The sequence below is a fragment of the Eumetopias jubatus genome, unplaced genomic scaffold, assembly GCF_037043125.1.
Source record: "Eumetopias jubatus isolate StellerSeaLion01/CBP00866 unplaced genomic scaffold, mEumJub1_p1.0 scaffold_5, whole genome shotgun sequence".
In the NCBI taxonomy this organism is placed as follows: Eukaryota; Metazoa; Chordata; class Mammalia; order Carnivora; family Otariidae; genus Eumetopias; species Eumetopias jubatus.
The window spans coordinates 53027663-53045975 of record NW_028274811.1 but is presented as its reverse complement, the minus strand read 5'-3'; the positions used below and the strand labels follow the sequence as shown (position 1 = coordinate 53045975).

The window sequence follows — 18313 nt, the reverse complement described above, 5'->3', positions numbered from 1 at the left end:
CTGCTTGGCGGAGAGCCTGCTTCTCCCTTTCCCTCTGCCTGCCGCTCTGCCTACTTGTGCTCTCTAACTGTGTTAAATAAATAAATAAAAATCTTTAAAAAAAATTAAGAGATTTAGAAGACCTAAGAAAAGATTTCCGCAAATAAATACAGCTGTGTTATCTTCTGTTACCGAAATAACATCTGAAAAGATTGTCTATTGCTATTTTCTCATCCCAAGCAATATATTTTTTGGTGTGAACAATTTATATGTATCATCTGACACTGTATCATATTTTAACTGCTAGGATGTTTCCTTCTTGACAGCTGATAAAACAAAGGTATCTTACAAATGATGCAATCTTAGATTCAATGACATGGTATTCTTCTGACATTTTCTCCTATTTTAACACTGTCTTCATGTTAATGATAATCAAAGTATCATTAAATTGTTTGATCACATAATTCATCAAACTACCTCCATACTGTTGAACATGTCTTCCCAATTTGTCACTGCTGTTATGAAGAGTATATTTGTAGAATGAGGCTTTTCTTCTTTCATAATGTTTCTTAAGTATAAATTCCAAGGAACAACCATTTTTATATCTTTTCCCAAAAATGTTAAATAAATTAATCAGTCTATCAGCACTACAGGTATCAGTTTCTCCATGGTTCCACAAGCAATATACTGCTTTTTAAACTTCATTTTGTTCATTTAAAATATATAAAATAATAAAATGTTGTTGAGTGGTTTTGTTTTTTGATGACTTGTTTGGCTAAAATTTCTTTTTTAATAGCTATTTCGTTTCTCTTTTTATTCTGGTATGAATTATCTGTTGTCTTTGTCCATTCATCTACTTACAGCTTCTTCGTGTTCTTATTTATCTGAGTAAGTTTTAAAATACTAAGCATTTGCCATTATTTAATACATATTTCAAGTACTTATTTAGTCTCAGAATCCTAAGATTTTAGAAATGAAAAGTACAGGGCGCCTGGGTGGCTCAGTTGGTTAAGCGACTGCCTTCGGCTCAGGTCATGATCCTGGAGTCCCAGGATCGAGTCCCACATGGGGCTCCCTGCTCGGCGGGGAGTCTGCTTCTCCCTCTGACCCTCTTCCCTCTCGTGCTATCTCTCATTCTCTCTCTCTCAAATAAATAAATAAAAAATCTTTAAAAAAGATTCCCTTAAAAAAAAAAAAGAAATGAAAAGTACATCACTAAGTCCAAATCCCTCATTTCATAAGTGAGAAATGAATCTAACAAGCTAACAGATTTGCCTAAAGACAAATACCTACCCAGTGGCAGGACCAGCACTTAAACCTACATCTCCTGGCTCTCTATCCACTTCTCTTTCTACCATACCATACAAAATAGTTCGTTCACCTCCTATTGTATTGTGAGTATAGGAAAAAAGTGAACTCGATTACTGTCAGTGTGGTTTACAGCAGTGATTCTGATCAGACAGACAAGGAGTGCTGTCAAGAGGCCTATCAAAATATCCAGAGGATTTTTCATCCCTATACGTATGACTTCTCTGGCACCCCTAGAAAACTACTCTGAATGTGAGAAAGGTGCCAAGAGGGTTGGTCCTACGTCCCTTCCTGGGGGAAACCATTCTGTCCTCACAGTATAACAAACGAGCTGCTTACCCTGCTTCCATCCTGCTCCAGGAACAGGCATGTAATCCAGGCCTACCAACACAATACTGCATTCCTCTGGCCACTTTGCTCATGGGTGGGCAGATCAGAAGCAGGGTCATTCCGAGACCTCTGTGGGACTTGTGCTGAAGCTACAGACTATGAGGGTCATGGAGACTCAGGGCTAGTAACAGACATCTTTTCACCTCACTTAAGAGAATGAAGCCAAACAGAGCCAGGAACCCTGGAAACTACCATGTGTGAAATCAGCCCTCCTTTAGATGGGAGTCAATAATTTCCCTTATATGCTAAAGCTAGCTTGAGATTTTTTTTGGTTACTCATAACTGAATTTCTTGATCACTCCAGGCTAACATAAATTTCACTCCTTACTGCCATAGAGAAAAACTATTTATGATGAAAATAATGTCATTTCAAATTTATCTGTATTGGTAAGGATGAAAGGATGAGAACCACATTTAAGGGATAGTGTATTTCACAGAAATTAAAACAGAATTAGTGATGTGAATTTGTTAAAACAGCACCAAAGCTAATAAAACCTGCACTATATTTTAAGAGAATAAAATTCAGTTAGGCATGTCGTGTAAGCAGAAAAACTGAAATATTAATAATAACTGCAATTCAATTTTTAAATACTTTGCTCTTTAGAGGCTTAACTTCTAAAAAATTAATTTTAAGACTAAGTGGATTTCTGGAATGGTTACAGTAATTTTATCTTAATACTTTCAGGATAAGAATGTGTAAGTCTTAAATAAACATTTACATTCATTGCAGTAGTATTCATTACCGTACAGAACTCAATTTAAAACAGTTCGTCTTAGATACCAAGAGTTTACTGGAGGATTTAATCGAGGGGTTATTAAGTGTTTCACATGGAGAGCATAAAAGAAGTCTTCATTTTACTTATTAGGCAACCTTATGAACAGGGTTACAAGGTTGAGTAAATAGAGCCAAGTCCTTGAGTCCTATAAAGGTAATTTTATGCATACCTGAGAGTTCGGTCAGTTTTTCAGCTCTTTTACTCTTTGTTACAATTATTCCAATCTCAAAATAAAAACAAAAATGATTATTAACTTAACAAATTACTTCTTCTTCGTAAGAATGTACATGAAAATTAGTAATTACAAAAGACATAAGTAACATACGAGAAACTTTTTCTCATGATGCTTTTGACAGAAATTTAGCTAGAGTTTACTGTACATTATTTAACTTTTAGAGTTGCCTTGCTTGTCACTGATAAGTGTACCAGAAACTGGTACACAATCTGGATCACTTAATAATTCATAGAATGTATGCCCAACGTTTTAAAAATAAATTAGAATTGGCAGTAATAGCAGGAATCTAATTCTGAATTCCATCACTTATCTACATACCTGACTAATAGGATTTTGATCAAAATATTCTTCTACGAAGTATTCCAATAACTGTTTAAAGAAAACAAAAATACTAGATAAGGGCAAAATAATAACCATAAAGAAATGTTTTGTCAAACCTATTTATCAAGCATCACTTCTCATGAGATTAGGCTCATAATTTTCAAATATATTTAGTAAAATATTTTCAAATATTTTAGTAAAAATATTAAACAAAAATAAATTTTAAAATATTCAAATAAATAAAAATCACAGTATTAAATAAGCCTGAATTTAAAATGGTAAGTGATGAACTGCGTTTAACAGATAGAACCAGGGCACTGGGTTACTCAGTTGGTTAAGGGTCTGACTCTTGATTTTGGCTCAGGTAGTAATCTCAGGGTCATGAGACTGAGCCCCAAGTCAGGTTCAGTGCTCAGTGGGGAGTCTGCTGGAGATTCTGTCGGCCCCACCCCCACACCCTGGCGCATGCGCTCTAATAAATAAATCTTCGAAAAAGAAAAATAAAAGATGGAACCATATGGACTTGTGAGACAGATGTAATCTAAACATGGAAAGATCCTATGAAGCCAGAAACAAGAGAATGAGCATAACCGAGGATGGGTGTTTATAAACTGGGCGGAATGATCTGAGTAAGTCCAAAGACAATGAAAAGGGATAATTGACAAAGCAAGACGCTGACTGGGGTCGGAGGACAGAAATTAAGAGCATAAATATTAGTCATTTTGTTGTATCATTTTCCTAAACGATGTGATTAAACTTCTACTTAGCTATAGTTTGTATAAACTCAAAAAAATGCATTCTTTAAAAAAATTTCTTCATGGGAAGGTATAATAGTTACTCAAGGGAAGAGAGTAGACAGAAAAAAAGAACTATGACCAAGTCCTAGGGCATTCCAGCATTCTAAAGTGGGAGAGGGGAGCCTAAGACGAAATAAAAAGACTCTATATAATCAAAGTCAAAAGAAGGATGTGTGGGGTGTCTGACTAGCTCAGTCCTTAGAGTGTGGGAATCTTGATCATGGGGTTGTGGGTTCGAGCCCCACATCAGGGGTACAGAGTTCTTAAAAAAAAAAACACATATACACACACACAAACAAAAACAAACAAAAAGAACAAAAGAAGAATGCCTTTCAGGAAGGATTAAGTGTCAACTATTTCAGTTGCTACTAAAGATAAAAAGGAGTTGAGTTTCACATCCTGGAGGTATGGTGGACCTTGAAAACGTAGTTGTGAAGGTACCATTCCAACTGGAGTGTGTTAAAGAGAGAATGCTGTGGACATTCAACTGTGGAGAGTGGATCAGTACTGTAATAAATACACACACATTCACCAATAGAGAAGATAAAGGACAAATCCAATCTAGTAAATTTAGAAAACTCATGTACAAGAAAAGGAGCGGAGGATTCTGGAGCAGAATTGAGTCCAGCAGTATGATTCAGCATCTACTTCAGCCTACTCCTCTGAAGCCCCATTCCTGACTGAAAAAGGTCCTGGGAAATTTCGCTAATACTCTTTCTTGCTTTTGGAAAGAAGTGAAGAGAGTACTGTTATCTTTCTCCTCTTCTACCAGAAGTTATGAATGAATAGGGAAAGAAATTAAGAACTAACCTTCCTTTCAGAAGAGAAGAATCCAAGCTTCACACTTAATTGAGGAAAAGAGTTCCAAAGCTGGGAATATCTCCTCATGGAAATGCATTATATCCTCCCTCCCCTGCCCAGTTAGTTAAACAAGATACAGGACAGTTAATAAAATCTCAGAAGATAAAATGAAGCCCTGTAAATCCAGCAGAGTCTGCACACCACCCAAGCTGAGCTTCACCCCTTTGGTGCACACCATTTCATCCCAGCTGCTATTCTTAGGCCACAGAAAAGTGGATAAAACATAAACTACCCAGGCTAAAATCAAGCTTTAGAAGAGAAAACATCCTCCACATAAAAACCTGTTCACAGATATTCCCAGCAGCATTATTCATAAAAGGCCCCCAAAAGTGGAAACAACCCAAAGTTGTATACAACGGAATACTGTTTGGCAAAACTACAGAAAATTTGCTTCTGTTTTCCTTTCTTTTTTTTTTTTTAAGTTTTATTTATTTAAGTAATTTCTGCACGCAACATGGGGCTCAAATTCACAACCCTGAGACCAAGAGTCACACTCCTCTGACCAAGCCAGTCAGGTACCCCTGGGTTTTCTTTTTGTGATGATAAAAATGCTCTAAAACTGACTGCGGTAATAATGTTGTACAACTCTGTAACAGGCAAAAAATTTTAACAGTATATTTTAAGTAAGTTGATTTTATGGTATGTGAATTATATCTTAATAAAGATGTTATAGTAAAAAAAAATTTTTTTTTAGAATTCAGCGTCCTTTCTCACATTTAGTATAAATTAAAATGATTTTACTATACCTTTAAAGTACAAGTCAGTCTATTTGGCTTTAAATCTTGGTCTTCCATTGTTCTTGATCCATCTACTACCACATAAAGATGACGCATCTACCAAAAATAAACCACAAATATAACAATTTTCAAATTCAATTTTTGACCAAGAAGTAAAAATGGCATTTAGTATTTACATATTCTATACATATATATGTATATATATTTTTTTAAGATTTTATTTATTTATTTGACAGAGAGAGAGCCAGAGAGCACAAGTGGAGGGAATGACAGAGGGAGAGGGAGAAGCAGACTCCCCGCTGAGAAGGAAGCCGGATGTGGGGCTCTATTCTGGGACTCCAGGATCATGACCTGAGCCGAAGGCAGACGCCTAACCATGAGCCACCCAGGCGCCCATACACATATATTTTTAATATATTCTTCTAAAATATTTGTTGTCTTACTATTATTAATTCTGTCAAGACAGAATGCTTCTCTAACCCAACTAGTTCTGTACTGGTAAAGAAAAAAAATGTCAACATACCATTCCAAGTCGAACTTGTCCATGGTGCTCAAATACTCTGTTAAAATTATGCAAACATTTTAATGGAATGTCCTCTATTACCCAAAAAATCAATATAACTTTTCAACTAACCTACATTTTCTAGTGAAGTAAATTATCAACTTATGGGGTTCACATAACTACAGGCATTTTGGACAGTCCCTGAAGACCCATTTCCCTTCTGAAGTGCTAGGTTGCTGTTTCCTTCCCCCTACTCAAGAGTTTAAAGGTCAGTTTCTCTAGAATACAGCTGAAATGAAGTACTGAGGAGTGGGGATAGGTGGACAGAAAGGCTTAAAGGAATCTATTTTATCTTTAGTAACACACCTACAAAAAGTTTACATACCTTTTTCTCTTTGCTTTGAAGAGAATGTCTTCTATCGTAGCTTTAAGTGATCCTGATTCATCTTCTTTAAGAATCTCCCTATAAGCAATATTTACTTGTCTGAAAAGCTAAAATTTTATTAACCCAAAAGAAATGAAAACATATGTCCACACAGAGATCTGCACATGAATGTTCACAGCTGCATTATTCATAAAAGCCAAAAAGTATAATCAATCTAAATGTCCATCAATTGACAAATGAATGAATGAAAACATGGTATACAATATAATGCTATTAAGTAATAAAAAGGAATGCATTACTGATCCCTGCTACAACATGGATGAACCTTGAAAATACTGTTATATGAAAGAAGTGAGACAATACTGACCACATATTATAAGATTACATTTACATGAAATACCCAAAAAGGCAAATGCATAGAGACAAAAAGTAGATTAGCAGTTGCCTACAGCTGGAGGTAGGAATGAAGTTAATCAAAAATGGGCATGAAGTATCTTTTTTTTTTTTTTTAAGATTGTATTTATTTGACAGCAAGAGAAAGAGAGAGATCACAGGCAGGCAGAGGGAGAGACAGAAGGCGGCTACCCGCTGAGCAGGGAGCCCGATGCGGGGCTCGATCCCAGGACCCTGGGATCATGACCTGAGCCAAAGGCAGACGCTTAACAGACTGAGCCACCCAGGCATCCCTGGATATGAAGGATCTTAATGGGGTGGTAAAATTTTCTAAAACTGATTTATGGTGATGATTGCACAACTCAATAAATCTTCTAAAAATTAATGAATTATAAGTTGGAAACAGGTGAATTTTAACATGCATTAAATATACTTTAATAAATTTAAAAAACCAATCACTGAACAAGGAGAGAGATAAAGGTGTAGAAGAACAGTAAGAAACAATGTGTAAACGAGAAGGGAGTCATAATGCCCTACTCACCATGTCCTTTCATAGCCTCCTTCCCATCGCTTAGTTCTTTCAGGTTCTTCATCCATTTTTTCCTTAAATGTATTATTCAGTATCCTGTAAAAGTCACTGAGTGTGAATTTTCTAAAAATATCTGGCACAAAATTCATACGTTTTTTTTTAAAGATTTTATTTTATTATTTATTTGAGAGAGAGAGAATGAGAGATAGAGAACACGAGAGGGAAGAGGGTCAGAGGGAGAAGCAGACTCCCCGCAGAGCAGGGAGCCCGATGTGGGACTCGATCCCGGGACTCCAGGATCATGACCTGAGCCGAAGGCAGTTGCTTAACCAACTGAGCCACCCAGGCGCCCCAAAATTCATATGTTTAAATGTGAAAAGTAAAGAGAGGGAAGCAAACATACAAAGTAAAAAACAGAGAATGCAAGGTCATCTAATTCTTTGCAATTTATTCAATAATTGTTGTTGAACGAAAATACTTCACAAAATCCTCATGGAACTCTTTTTCCCGTCCGTTAGAAAAAATATAAACGTTTACGCAAAAGTTTGGCACTAAGAGAGAGAAGCATCTTTTTACAAACTTTTTTAAAGTTGTTTTAAAGATTTTTATTTATTTGTCAGAGAGAGAGAGAGAGCAAGCGCACAAACTGGGGGGAACGGCAGGCTCCCCACTGAGCAAGGAGCCCGAAGTGGGACTCGATCCCAGGACCCTGGGATCATGACCTGAGCCAAAGGCAGACACTTAATGATTGAGCCACCCAGGAGCCTCTCTTTTTACAATTTTTTTTTAAAGATTTTGTTTATTTATTTGACAGAGAGAGACAGCAAGAGAGGGAACACAGGCAGGGGGAGTGGGAGAGGGAGAAGCAGGCTTCCCGCCGAGCAGGGAGCCTGATGTAGGGCTCGATCCCAGGACCCTAGGACCATGACCTGAGCCGAAGGCAGATGCTTAACGACTGAGCCACCCAGGTGCCCTCTTTTTACAATTTTTAAAAACAAAAATGCATTATAGTCATAGGACAAGACCACAGAACTATGGAAAGTGAGTAAAGATATAGATGAAACAAGATTAGCTACAAATGATGGTTATTATTACAGCTGGGTGATGGATCATGGTGATTCACTGTACTACCTGTCCACCTTTGTATATGTGTGAATTTTCTTATAATCAAAAAAAAAATCTGGGGCACCTGGGTGGCTCAACTATTAACAACTATTATGATCTCAACTATTAAAAAAAGAAAAAGGAAATGTTCAGTAATTCAATACAACATGGTTTCATCTAGATGAAGGGTGATTGGTTTTTTGTTTTATTACTTTCTGTATTTTCATATTTTTCATATGAACATGTATTTCTTTAATAATCAGGGATAAAACTGGTGGTGGGGGAAATCTATTAACCAGAGCCAAGTAATAAACATTCTAGTCACATCTACACTTCCATCATCCCAAATGGAATCTCCCTCCCCATCCTATGCTCTCACTTCCTTCAGCTTCCTTCTTCCATATATGATCAAAGGAATCGTAAGGGCCAAGAAGACATTAAGGACAAAACAAACCCCATCACTGACAGGAGGAAAAATTAATTTCTGTAATAAGGACCATAAGCAAGACCTTACCCGCCACCTACATCGTGGTTTTCTATAGAAAAATAGATTTTAAAATCTAAAGAACTGACTTATAAATGGACTTTTGGAATGAAACTCTATTAACAAGTTGGAGACTGCTTTCATGGCATCACTGCTTTCTGTGGCACCTGCTATAATCAGGTATTATTTGCTAAAGTTCTGTATCTCTCAATGAATTAACAAACCATTCCCTGGCATTGGAAGAAATCTATTTGTTTCAGGAAATCTGGTGATCTACTTTACTATATACTTCGGTAGATTGCCTGAAGTAATGACAAGTGACTTAATTCTAACATTTGCGTTATTTCAACACACTGTGCTGGTGCTTGTAAGTTTAATGATGAGTGCCTGCACTCAGAGGATATGGTGATTAAATGAACTTTTTGATCCTCCATGAAAGTTTCTGTATTTACTGTGAATTACAAAATTCTGTATTTACTGTGAATTACAAAAATCAAAGCTTACAGTGTTCTTGATGTTTTTAAATTCTTACAAAGTCACTACTGCCATCCATCATTTCAATATTTACAGTATTTTATTCTTAGTTTATTACTTTTAATTTTCTTAAAGTTCAGAAACACAGTGAGAACTGATGAGCAGAAACTGCAAAGAGGAACACTTCTGGCTCACAACATCCAAGGACTGCCTAATTAGAGCTGACTGCAATGGGAAATTACAGGGATAGGACAGAGGTATTAAGCTCCCATAACTACAGATGTTCCAAGGGAAGCTGGAAGTTTATAATGCATGTTACTAATAGAGAAGGAAGTTATGCATCCTGGAGAAAGATGTAGTTGGTGACCTCTTAGGTCCGTATCTCCAAAAGCTGATCCGTTTCCTGAAACTCCAACTCCAGAAAAGCCACTGTGCCTAGCGTCAGCCTGTTGGTGTGATTCCTGTCACATGAGCTCAGAATGCTACTACAAACAAACGAGATCTGCACCAAACATCGCAATTTATGAAGCTTTTATTCACACCTTACCCTGCCAAGCGCTACTAGACATGGGTGATCACTATCCTGTTTTCATACATGGAACTCGAGGCTCAAAAGGCCGGTAACGCTCTCGAGGTCACACAGCTGGAGGCAATCAATCTCGAACCCAAGACCGCAATTCCCGAAACTCGCGTTCCGCTTTAGCGAAGGAGAGCCATTCCCTGGACTGCAGCCCTAGATGGTTCTATGCAGCTAAGAGACGGAAGTTGCCCTTCTCCCCCTTCACACGCTCCCTCCCACCCACAATCCACAAAGCACAAGAGGCTGGTCGGCCCCCTTCAGCCTCCGCCCCCACCCCCCGTCGCGCCGCGAAGGCCCCTCCTTGCTGCCGTGCTCCCCAGACGGTCGGTCCCCACCTTCGCTCCGCGAGAAGCTCTAGCCGCGGACTCACCGGTCTCGTAGGACGCCGCTCTACCCGGAAGCTCCGTCCAGTCGGCTCCAAGGCCTCGGCGGAAGTCCTTCCCCTGCGCGCGGCAGCGACGCACTAACGTTCCGGTTACTGCGAGCGTCGGTCGCTGGAGCAGGGCGCTCGGGGGCCGGGCGTCCCAGAAGCTGATGAAGCTGCGAGAAGGCGCCTCTTGCCCCACTCTCCGCTGTTATTCACAAAAACGCGGGAAAAGTGATCTCCGTTCGGCCGGGTAGCCGTCGACCTGGGATCTTAGGAGCTTAAATTTTGTGTATTATGTCTCTAAGGTTGGCATGAAGGACTGATCGCAGCAGCGGCAACTACGCCAGAACCTTGCGGTGCAAGAGTTTTCTGGGACTGCTCTGCGGCTCCTGTTCATGCAACAAGTATTATTGGGCACCTGCTTTGGGCCTGATACAGTTCTAAGCACTGAGTAAATAGCAATTAAAAACTAATCCCTGTCCCCCGTGGAATTCTTCTATGAATATATTTATCGAGAAAAACATACTGTACCACATGGTGATAGTGCAAATAGAGAAAAATTAAGCATGGAAGGGGAACATGGTCCCAGCTTAACAGTGTAGTCCGAGGAGTCCTCACTGACAGTTGAGCCATAACCGGAATAAGGAAGGGAGTTAACCATACTTATACCCAGGGCAAATCCTCCGGAGGCAAAGGGAACCTCAAGGGCTAAGGCCCTGAGGTGGAAACCCATCCGTATGTTTCTGGGACTGCATGAGAAAACGGGTTGAGCGATGGTAGCTGAAATCGGCCGCGGGCTCTGAACATTTTAGTAACTTTGGAGGAATGATAGTGGTTTGGACGAGGATAGTATGACTGCAGCTAGTGAGAAGGGTTGGATTCTAGATCTTGTCAATAGATGTGTGTTAGGAAAAAAGATCCAATGACCCAAAAGTTTTCAGCTGAGCAACTGAAAGGTTAGAGTTGCAATTTCTGAGAGAATGGGGGGTGGTTAAGATCTGTTCAGTTTTGGACAAGTTTGAGATGCTTGAGATGCCTGCTAATATGGAAATGGTAGTGTGCATGAAAACAGCAGTGCCTTAAAATAGGCTAAAGGCCTAAGATGTCAGCCTTCTGTGACTACCTGAGGTGACCTCAAGCGGAAACCAAAAACAAGAAGTGGAAACCAGTTAGGCAGAGGTCTGCAGGCAATATTTTTTTTAACAAATATGATAGAAACACAATGTATTAAGATGACCCAAGGGTTTTTCACATGTCTATGTGGAAATCAGTGAAGCTAAATTTTTACAATGGAACTGATTGTACCTTGTGACACATAATCATAATTAGAGAAACTGCTTGCAAGCACATCTACCCCTTCCCACTTTTGCGTATATAACCCCCTGTGAAGCTAAGTTTCAGAGCAGTTCTGAGCAATCTGAAATACTGTTTCCTGGGCCATAGTCCTCAGTAAGACAAATAATGCATTTACTAACCTACTTGGAGGTTGGCTTTTTTTTTTTTTTTAGACAACACTAAGCATTTCCCACACTTGAGAAGCGGAGATGCAAGGTCCAGCCAGAGCATCAGAGAAAGCTTACATCCACGTGAGGAACAGTGGGAAGGAACTGCAGGAACTGGAGCTTATTTCCCCATCAGCATATGCTCCCCTTCTGCTGCCTGTATTGCTTTGTTGGTACCAACATCTTCCCTTGTGTTCTGCCCCCTCAAAAACATAAACAAGCCATGCTGCATGATACTGGAAAGAAAAGACCTGGATTTAAAATTAGGCTCTGCCACACTAGCTGGGTGACCAACAAGCAAGTCACAAACTATGTTATGTATAAAGTAGGGATACCTTCACCTACACACGACATAGTGGCAACTCCATTACCAGCTTTTATTTCCCCCCAGAGGACAAAGGCCTTATTATTTTCAGTGTTGTCTTTAAAAAGGAGAGGAGAATTTGGCATTGCTGATTCTTTCCCAGTGCCAGTCACCTTTTGTTTTTGCCTCCCCCACATCTTTAACTCTTCACAGGACTCACACCTTTTCCTTGCCCTTCCTACTTTCCCTCCATCCTCCCTTCCTTTCACAAACTCCACTTTTTCTTTTCCTCCATTCTGGTTGGCCACCATGTTCCAGGACAGGATGCATTCCTATGGGACAACTGGCCACAACCCCAAGCCCCAAGCATGTATCTTGCATATGTTCACTAACCATCAGTCTGGGAAGACCTTTTTTTTTTTTTTAAAGATTTTATTTACCTGACAGAGAGAGAGAGAGAGCACAAGTAGGCAGAACAGCAGGGAGAGGGAGAGGAAGAAGCATGCTCCCCGCTGAGCAGGAATCCTGACGTGGGGCTCGATCCCAGGACCCTGGGATCATGACCTGAGCCAAAGGCAGCCGCTTAACCGACTGAGCCACCCAGGCGCCCCTGGGAAGACGTTTAATTAAAAATTTCTTAATTTTTATTTTATGTAGGCTCCACACCCAATGTGGGGCTTAAACTCATGACCCTGAGATCATGAGTCCCACGTTCAACCGACTGAGCCAGCCAGGCACCCCTAGGGAAGGCTTTTCTTTTGAATGAAAAAAAAAAAGTAGTCCCCAGTAAAGTATATTTGTGGAGAGGAGGCTGGATCATTCAAACTCACAACTGTGAAGTTTACTTTCCTCTGTATATATTTTAGTCATAGATCTTAACTAGGACTTGTACCAAGGCAAAACAAAACGTGCATAAATCCATGGTAATCCCTTGCTGTTAACTATGGCTGACACAACATTCTAATTGTATACAAACTGGGAGAAGAAATGGATCTAACCTAGCCTAATGTTTCAACTAGTAAAACGAAGGGGCAGCTATGAAGAATGGACCAGTCTGTTCTTTGCCCATGGGTAGCTGAACACAGTCCCCAAGGTTAATAAATTTATGAAGAACTCAGCCAGTGTTATTAGACTAAAATTCAGCATGCACAACTTTGGAGACTAGGAGAGGTGAACTTGATGCAAGTATCTGTAAAGATACTTTCTCACACAGAGACTCATTAAAAACCTCCACAACTGCTTTTAACAGAATAGAATAATCCTTATTTTGACATGTTAGAGCACTTGCTCATCATCTATTGTCACAGTGCCAAGCCTAATGCAATTATCTAAAATTCAAAAGAACTCATACCCTAACGCTGCACCCAGCACAGACCAAATAAGGACTTGGATGATACACACATTCTTAAAACACAATTTGTTTTTTAAAAACTTGTTTCAAGTCTCACCTTCCAGCTGTGGGAAATCGGTTTAACTGGCCATGTTTATTACATTCTGACAAGGACTGTTGTTCTAAGTCCTACGTTAACTACCTTCATTAACAACTGTGAGATCAGGTACACATAGTTCTTCAACAAATAAACTGAGGGGCAGGAAGGCTAAGTAATTTGTCCAGGGTCACAAAGCAAGTAATTGCTGCAAGGCAAAGCAAGAATAGGGCGACACAAGCAGGGAAGAGCGAGGGTCCTGTGACAGCGACTAGAAATCTTGGGGGACCCCTACATTGGGTTGCAGTACCCCCCACAAAATCAATTATGTTTCCATGCTTTTCTCTAACTGCAAAGTGGCATTATTTTAACTTAACAGTGCTTTCTAAAAACTACCCAAGTTAGGGACGCCTGGGTGGCTCAGTCGGTGAAGCGTCTGCCTTCGGCTCAGGTCATGATCCCAGGGTCCTGGGATGGAGTCCCACATTGGGCTCCTTGCTTGGCAGAGAGCCTGCTTCTCCCTCTACCTGCTCTGCCTGCCGCTCCCCCTGCTTGTGCTCTCTCTCTCTCTGACGAATAAATAAAAAAACAAAAAACAAAACAAAACAAAAAGAAACCACCCAAGTTACTTGGGCATTATTCTTTGTGAAAACTTCCCATTAAAAGACATGTGAACAGTATAAAACGCAGGAGGAGGGATGACACAGCCGTCCATCTAAGTCATTTGTCCTTCCACAGAAGTTACACAGTTAATGCAGAACCACAAGCTGCCAGGAGACGGGGTCTGAATCCTGATTACTCCAGCTGAGCTTTCAGAGATGTCCAGAGGAGATACTTCTATCACAGTGATGAAGGAGGAAGCATGTCTCTGGGTGAGGAACTCTTACAGCCTCAACTGAAAGTCCCCAGAGCCATGACTGGAGAACTCTTCTCCTGCTCATTCCCTTCTTTACACATGCACACCCATTCAGGTCTTTACAGATACTTCCAATATTTCAAACGAAGCATTTTATGTCAATTAAAAGTACTTAAAATGCACTAAAAATATATTGTATTAACACCAGAGTAATCCCATCTTACCCATGAATTTAGTGACAGTCAACCTAGATAGAATGGGAGTCCAGAACCTAATATTCCAACAGACCAAGATTCCAATCCTATTTAAACACTTGCTACTGTCTGACAGTGGACCAGTTTAATCTACCACATCATCAGTTTTCTTACCTATTAAATGAGAATGAGAAATGATTACATGTCAATGGAATGTTATAAGGATTAAATGATAATTTCATGTATGTGTGTATACAATGTAACTTTTACTATAAATACCAACAGGCTTCAATTTATTTCAAAAAATACAAGGCATATATGACAAAACTAAGACCTGTTCTTTCTGGCAGATGGATATGTTTATAGTTTTCTATTTTTCTTTAAATTTTTCAAAATAAAGAGAAATTAAAATATTGATCTTATCTACTTTGAATACAGAAGCATCTATGTAAAGGCATCCCTGTGTGCAGTTAACCTTTATCAGCAGGACCACATGCTTTCACAACAGAATTTCTGGAACAATCGTTTAAAATAGAAGGCAGACTGCAGACGTTAAGAACCTCAGGTCAGAGATGTACGAGACCTCCAACAACTAATCTAAACATCTTGTTGTCCAAACTAGAAATCGGCCTAAGTGGTTCTTTAGTTACATCCAGCTGGTTGATTCCAAGTGGTCTTTAAGCACCACATTTGAGAAATTATTTTCTTGTATTTTATTTCTAAGTCCAATTTTCTGACACAATTTTACAATGGAAATTCATGCTATTTGATTTTGTCCGTTGAGCTGTATAGTTTTGTCAGAATCCTGGCATCCTTGCCATCTTCATAATATAAGTACACTGACTTCCAAGAACAAAGAAATTTAAATTTTAGCATACATAAAAATGAGTTAAGTTGCTCAAGAGAGTCTTTACCATTCGGTGTGAAACCAAAAGGTATGAAAACTATAAACTCTTACCTTTTGTAATATGTACAGCACATGGAAAATTAAGAATTTCTTCAATTTGAAGAAATGAATCAATGTTATAATAGAAACATTATTTTAAGATGTATCTTTGGAAAATGATTCAGACTTGTATATAAAGAATTACACACTTGTCTGAATTGTATACTAATGATTATTTAAAGATTATTCTTCAAAAATTTTACAAAAACAGTTCTAAACTGAGGGGACAATCACAATCAACTGGGCTAGCTATATGCCCACTATCAGCTACTTTCACTTTACTAATAAAAGTTTAAGTTAAAAAAAAGTGATGGGCACCATCTGAAATAATTTGATGTTTTGTGGGATTGCCCTCTGTTTCCGGACAAATCAGCCTTCTGATAGCCAAAAGACTGGGAAATTTAGTAACCAGCATGGCACCCAAAATAGTTTAAAACATTAACAGATAAAACCCCAAACTTAATAGCACTAATAATGTCAAACGACTATATGAAAGAAGACAACACCAGGCTTAATACCTTAGGAAGTATATACAGAACTTGAACATTGTTTAAGATACAATTCAAGTCACAACTGAATTAGCAACGTCATCAGATACTCTGATATAATGAAAAAGCCTAGTTTAAAAAAAAAATGCATGTAAACCATAAAAGATTACAAAGTATTTTAGAATACACAACAGAATTCTAACCAGGAGGTTTAAATTTTGATTCTTAAAAGGTGAATATATATTTACAATCTTTAAGTTTCACAATTTGTTATTTTTACATGATCTTTATTCTCTGGATAACATAAAACAATAAAAAGCTCTTTTAACACCACTGATACACAGAAAAAAAAAAAATCAATAGGGAGGTTGGTAGAATGCACTAGCGATAGTTAGCTAACATACAAAAGGCCAGGGACTTTATTCATGGACTCAAGTCACAAAACAGACTGAAAAAAAAAACTGCAAGCCGGTTAACAGGCACTTTCCCTTCAGAGACTTCACTGCAGGGACAGAGTTTCCTTACCTTAGAAGGAATGGTTATAAATAACAATTTTGAAGGCAGAGTTCTGGGAGGAATGGATGAGATCACCTATGGGAACTAATGAGCGCACTTACGTGTTAAGAAAAGACTGTGCAAGTTCACAGCACAGGTCACCGTGGGACGTTCCTTCAAGGTTTAAAAACCTCAACCTGTAGTCAGTCAGTCCTTAATACAATAGATGAATTTTAAAGCACAGAATCCTTAATTGGAGTGTTCAGCCCAGTTGATTATCAAAAGCTATTTATAAAATGCTTCAATACTCAATACTGATGAATTAAAGCTACCAAAACTTTGTAATGATCACAAAGATTTGGCCTCCTGGGTTAAAATCCAAAGTCATTTTGCCTCTTGACAACATTGCAGAGATGTCAAATACTTCTTAATCTCTCAAACCGTGTGGCAAACCTTCTATGTTTTCTGTCTATCATAATCTCCGACCATCTTCTTGATGTGTGACAATTTGCTCTTCAACTGTTTGCAATAATTCCTCTTATTTTTGTAATCTGCAGACTAAAAAGGAAAAAAAAATAAACCAGGTAAATTTAACAAAATAAAAACAAGTTGTGTTAGGGGCTAGGGAGGCAGAGGTGAATAAAAAAAAAAAAAAACGTAGAATAGGGGCATCTGGGTGGCTCAGCTGGTTGAGTATCTGCCTTTGGCTCAGGTCATGATCCCAGGGTCCTGGGATCAAGCCCCACACTCAGCTGAGCAGGCAGCCTGCTTCTCACTCTCCCTCTGCCTGCCACGCCCCCTACTTGTGCTCTGTCAAATATATAAAATCTTAAAAAAAAATCGAATATTAGTCAAATAAAATTGTTGGGGGTGATGATACAGGCATCTGGCAGTTTCTCTGATCATATAGGTAGCTGATTCTTTTTCCTCAATCATACCTTCTAACCTGAGTTTTACAAAGCATACGCTAATTCCTACTGGTTTGTAAAGTGACCCAAGACACTTACTGGCCTTTTTGCGAACACATCATCTAAAAAATCAGTAAACAGGGGTGCTTGGTCAGCTCAGTTGGTAGAGCATGTGACTCTTGGTCTCAGGACTGTGGGTTCAAGCAATATGCTGAGTGAAGAAAGAACTTAAAAATAAAATCTTTTTTTTTTTTTTTAAGATTTTATTTGAGAGAGAGAAAGAGAGCGCACCAGCAGGAGAGGCAGAGGGGGAAGCAGGTTCCCTGCTGATGTGGGGCTCCATCCCCCAGAACCTAGAGATCATGACCTGAGCCAAAGGCAGACGCTTAACCATCTTGTCAGAGAGAGAGAGAGAGAGTACAAGCAGGGTGAGCAACAGGCAGAGGCAAAGGGAGAAGCAGGCTCCCTATGAGCAAGGAGCCCAACACAGGACTCAATCCCAGACCCAGGGATCATGACCTGAGCTGAAGGCAGACACTTAACCGACTCAGCCACCCAGGCACCCCCTCAAAATAAAACCTTTAAAAAAAATCAGTAAAACAAAAACTGGTGATATTGGTTGACTTGGGAAAGAAGAAATGGGTAAATGAGGAATTTTACTATATACTTTACTTTTTTAATTTTATTTATTTTATTTTTTTAAGAAATCTCTACAACAAGGGGCACCTGGGTGGCTTAGTTGGTTAAACATCTGCCTTCAGCTCAGGTCATGATCCCTGAGTCCCGGGATCAAGCCCCGCATCGGGCTCCCTGCTCAGGAGGGAGTCTGCTTCTCCCTCTGACCCTCCCCCCTCTCATGCCCTCTCTCTTTCTCTCTCATTCTCTCTCTCAAATAAATAAAATCTTAAAAAAAAAAAAAAAAAACAAACACATAATAGAAAACTTCTTCCTGAAAGAATCTTACAATCTGG

The 18313-nt window shown here is 39.1% G+C and overlaps 2 protein-coding genes across 16 annotated transcripts in view; both read right to left on the bottom strand.

Moving 5' to 3' along the window:
• Positions 1-10282, bottom strand: part of GTF2H2 (general transcription factor IIH subunit 2) — a 43606-nt gene extending 33324 nt beyond the window's left edge. For 9 of the 11 annotated variants that reach the window (XM_088023333.1, XM_088023336.1, XM_088023338.1 and 6 more), the window contains exons 1-7: positions 10191-10271; positions 7226-7309; positions 6292-6369; positions 5928-5964; positions 5414-5500; positions 3007-3057; positions 2623-2677 (exon numbers count right to left, since the gene is read on the bottom strand). In XM_088023333.1, the coding sequence (XP_087879459.1) occupies positions 2623-2677; positions 3007-3057; positions 5414-5500; positions 5928-5964; positions 6292-6369; positions 7226-7281 (364 nt within the window). In that variant the 5' untranslated portion in view covers positions 7282-7309; positions 10191-10271. Of the gene's footprint in view, positions 1-2622; positions 2678-3006; positions 3058-5413; positions 5501-5927; positions 5965-6291; positions 6399-7225; positions 7311-10190 lie in introns of those variants that run through there. The other 2 variants (XM_088023334.1, XM_088023340.1) reach the window with 2 other exon arrangements.
• Positions 10283-16225: 5943 nt separating this feature from the next.
• Positions 16226-18313, bottom strand: part of OCLN (occludin) — a 51841-nt gene continuing 49753 nt past the window's right edge. For all 5 annotated transcript variants that reach the window (XM_028089632.1, XM_028089633.1, XM_088023643.1 and 2 more), the window contains one exon: positions 16226-16992. In XM_028089632.1, coding sequence (XP_027945433.1) covers positions 16891-16992 — 102 coding nt within the window. In that variant the 3' untranslated portion in view covers positions 16226-16890. The remainder of the gene's footprint in view (positions 16993-18313) is intronic.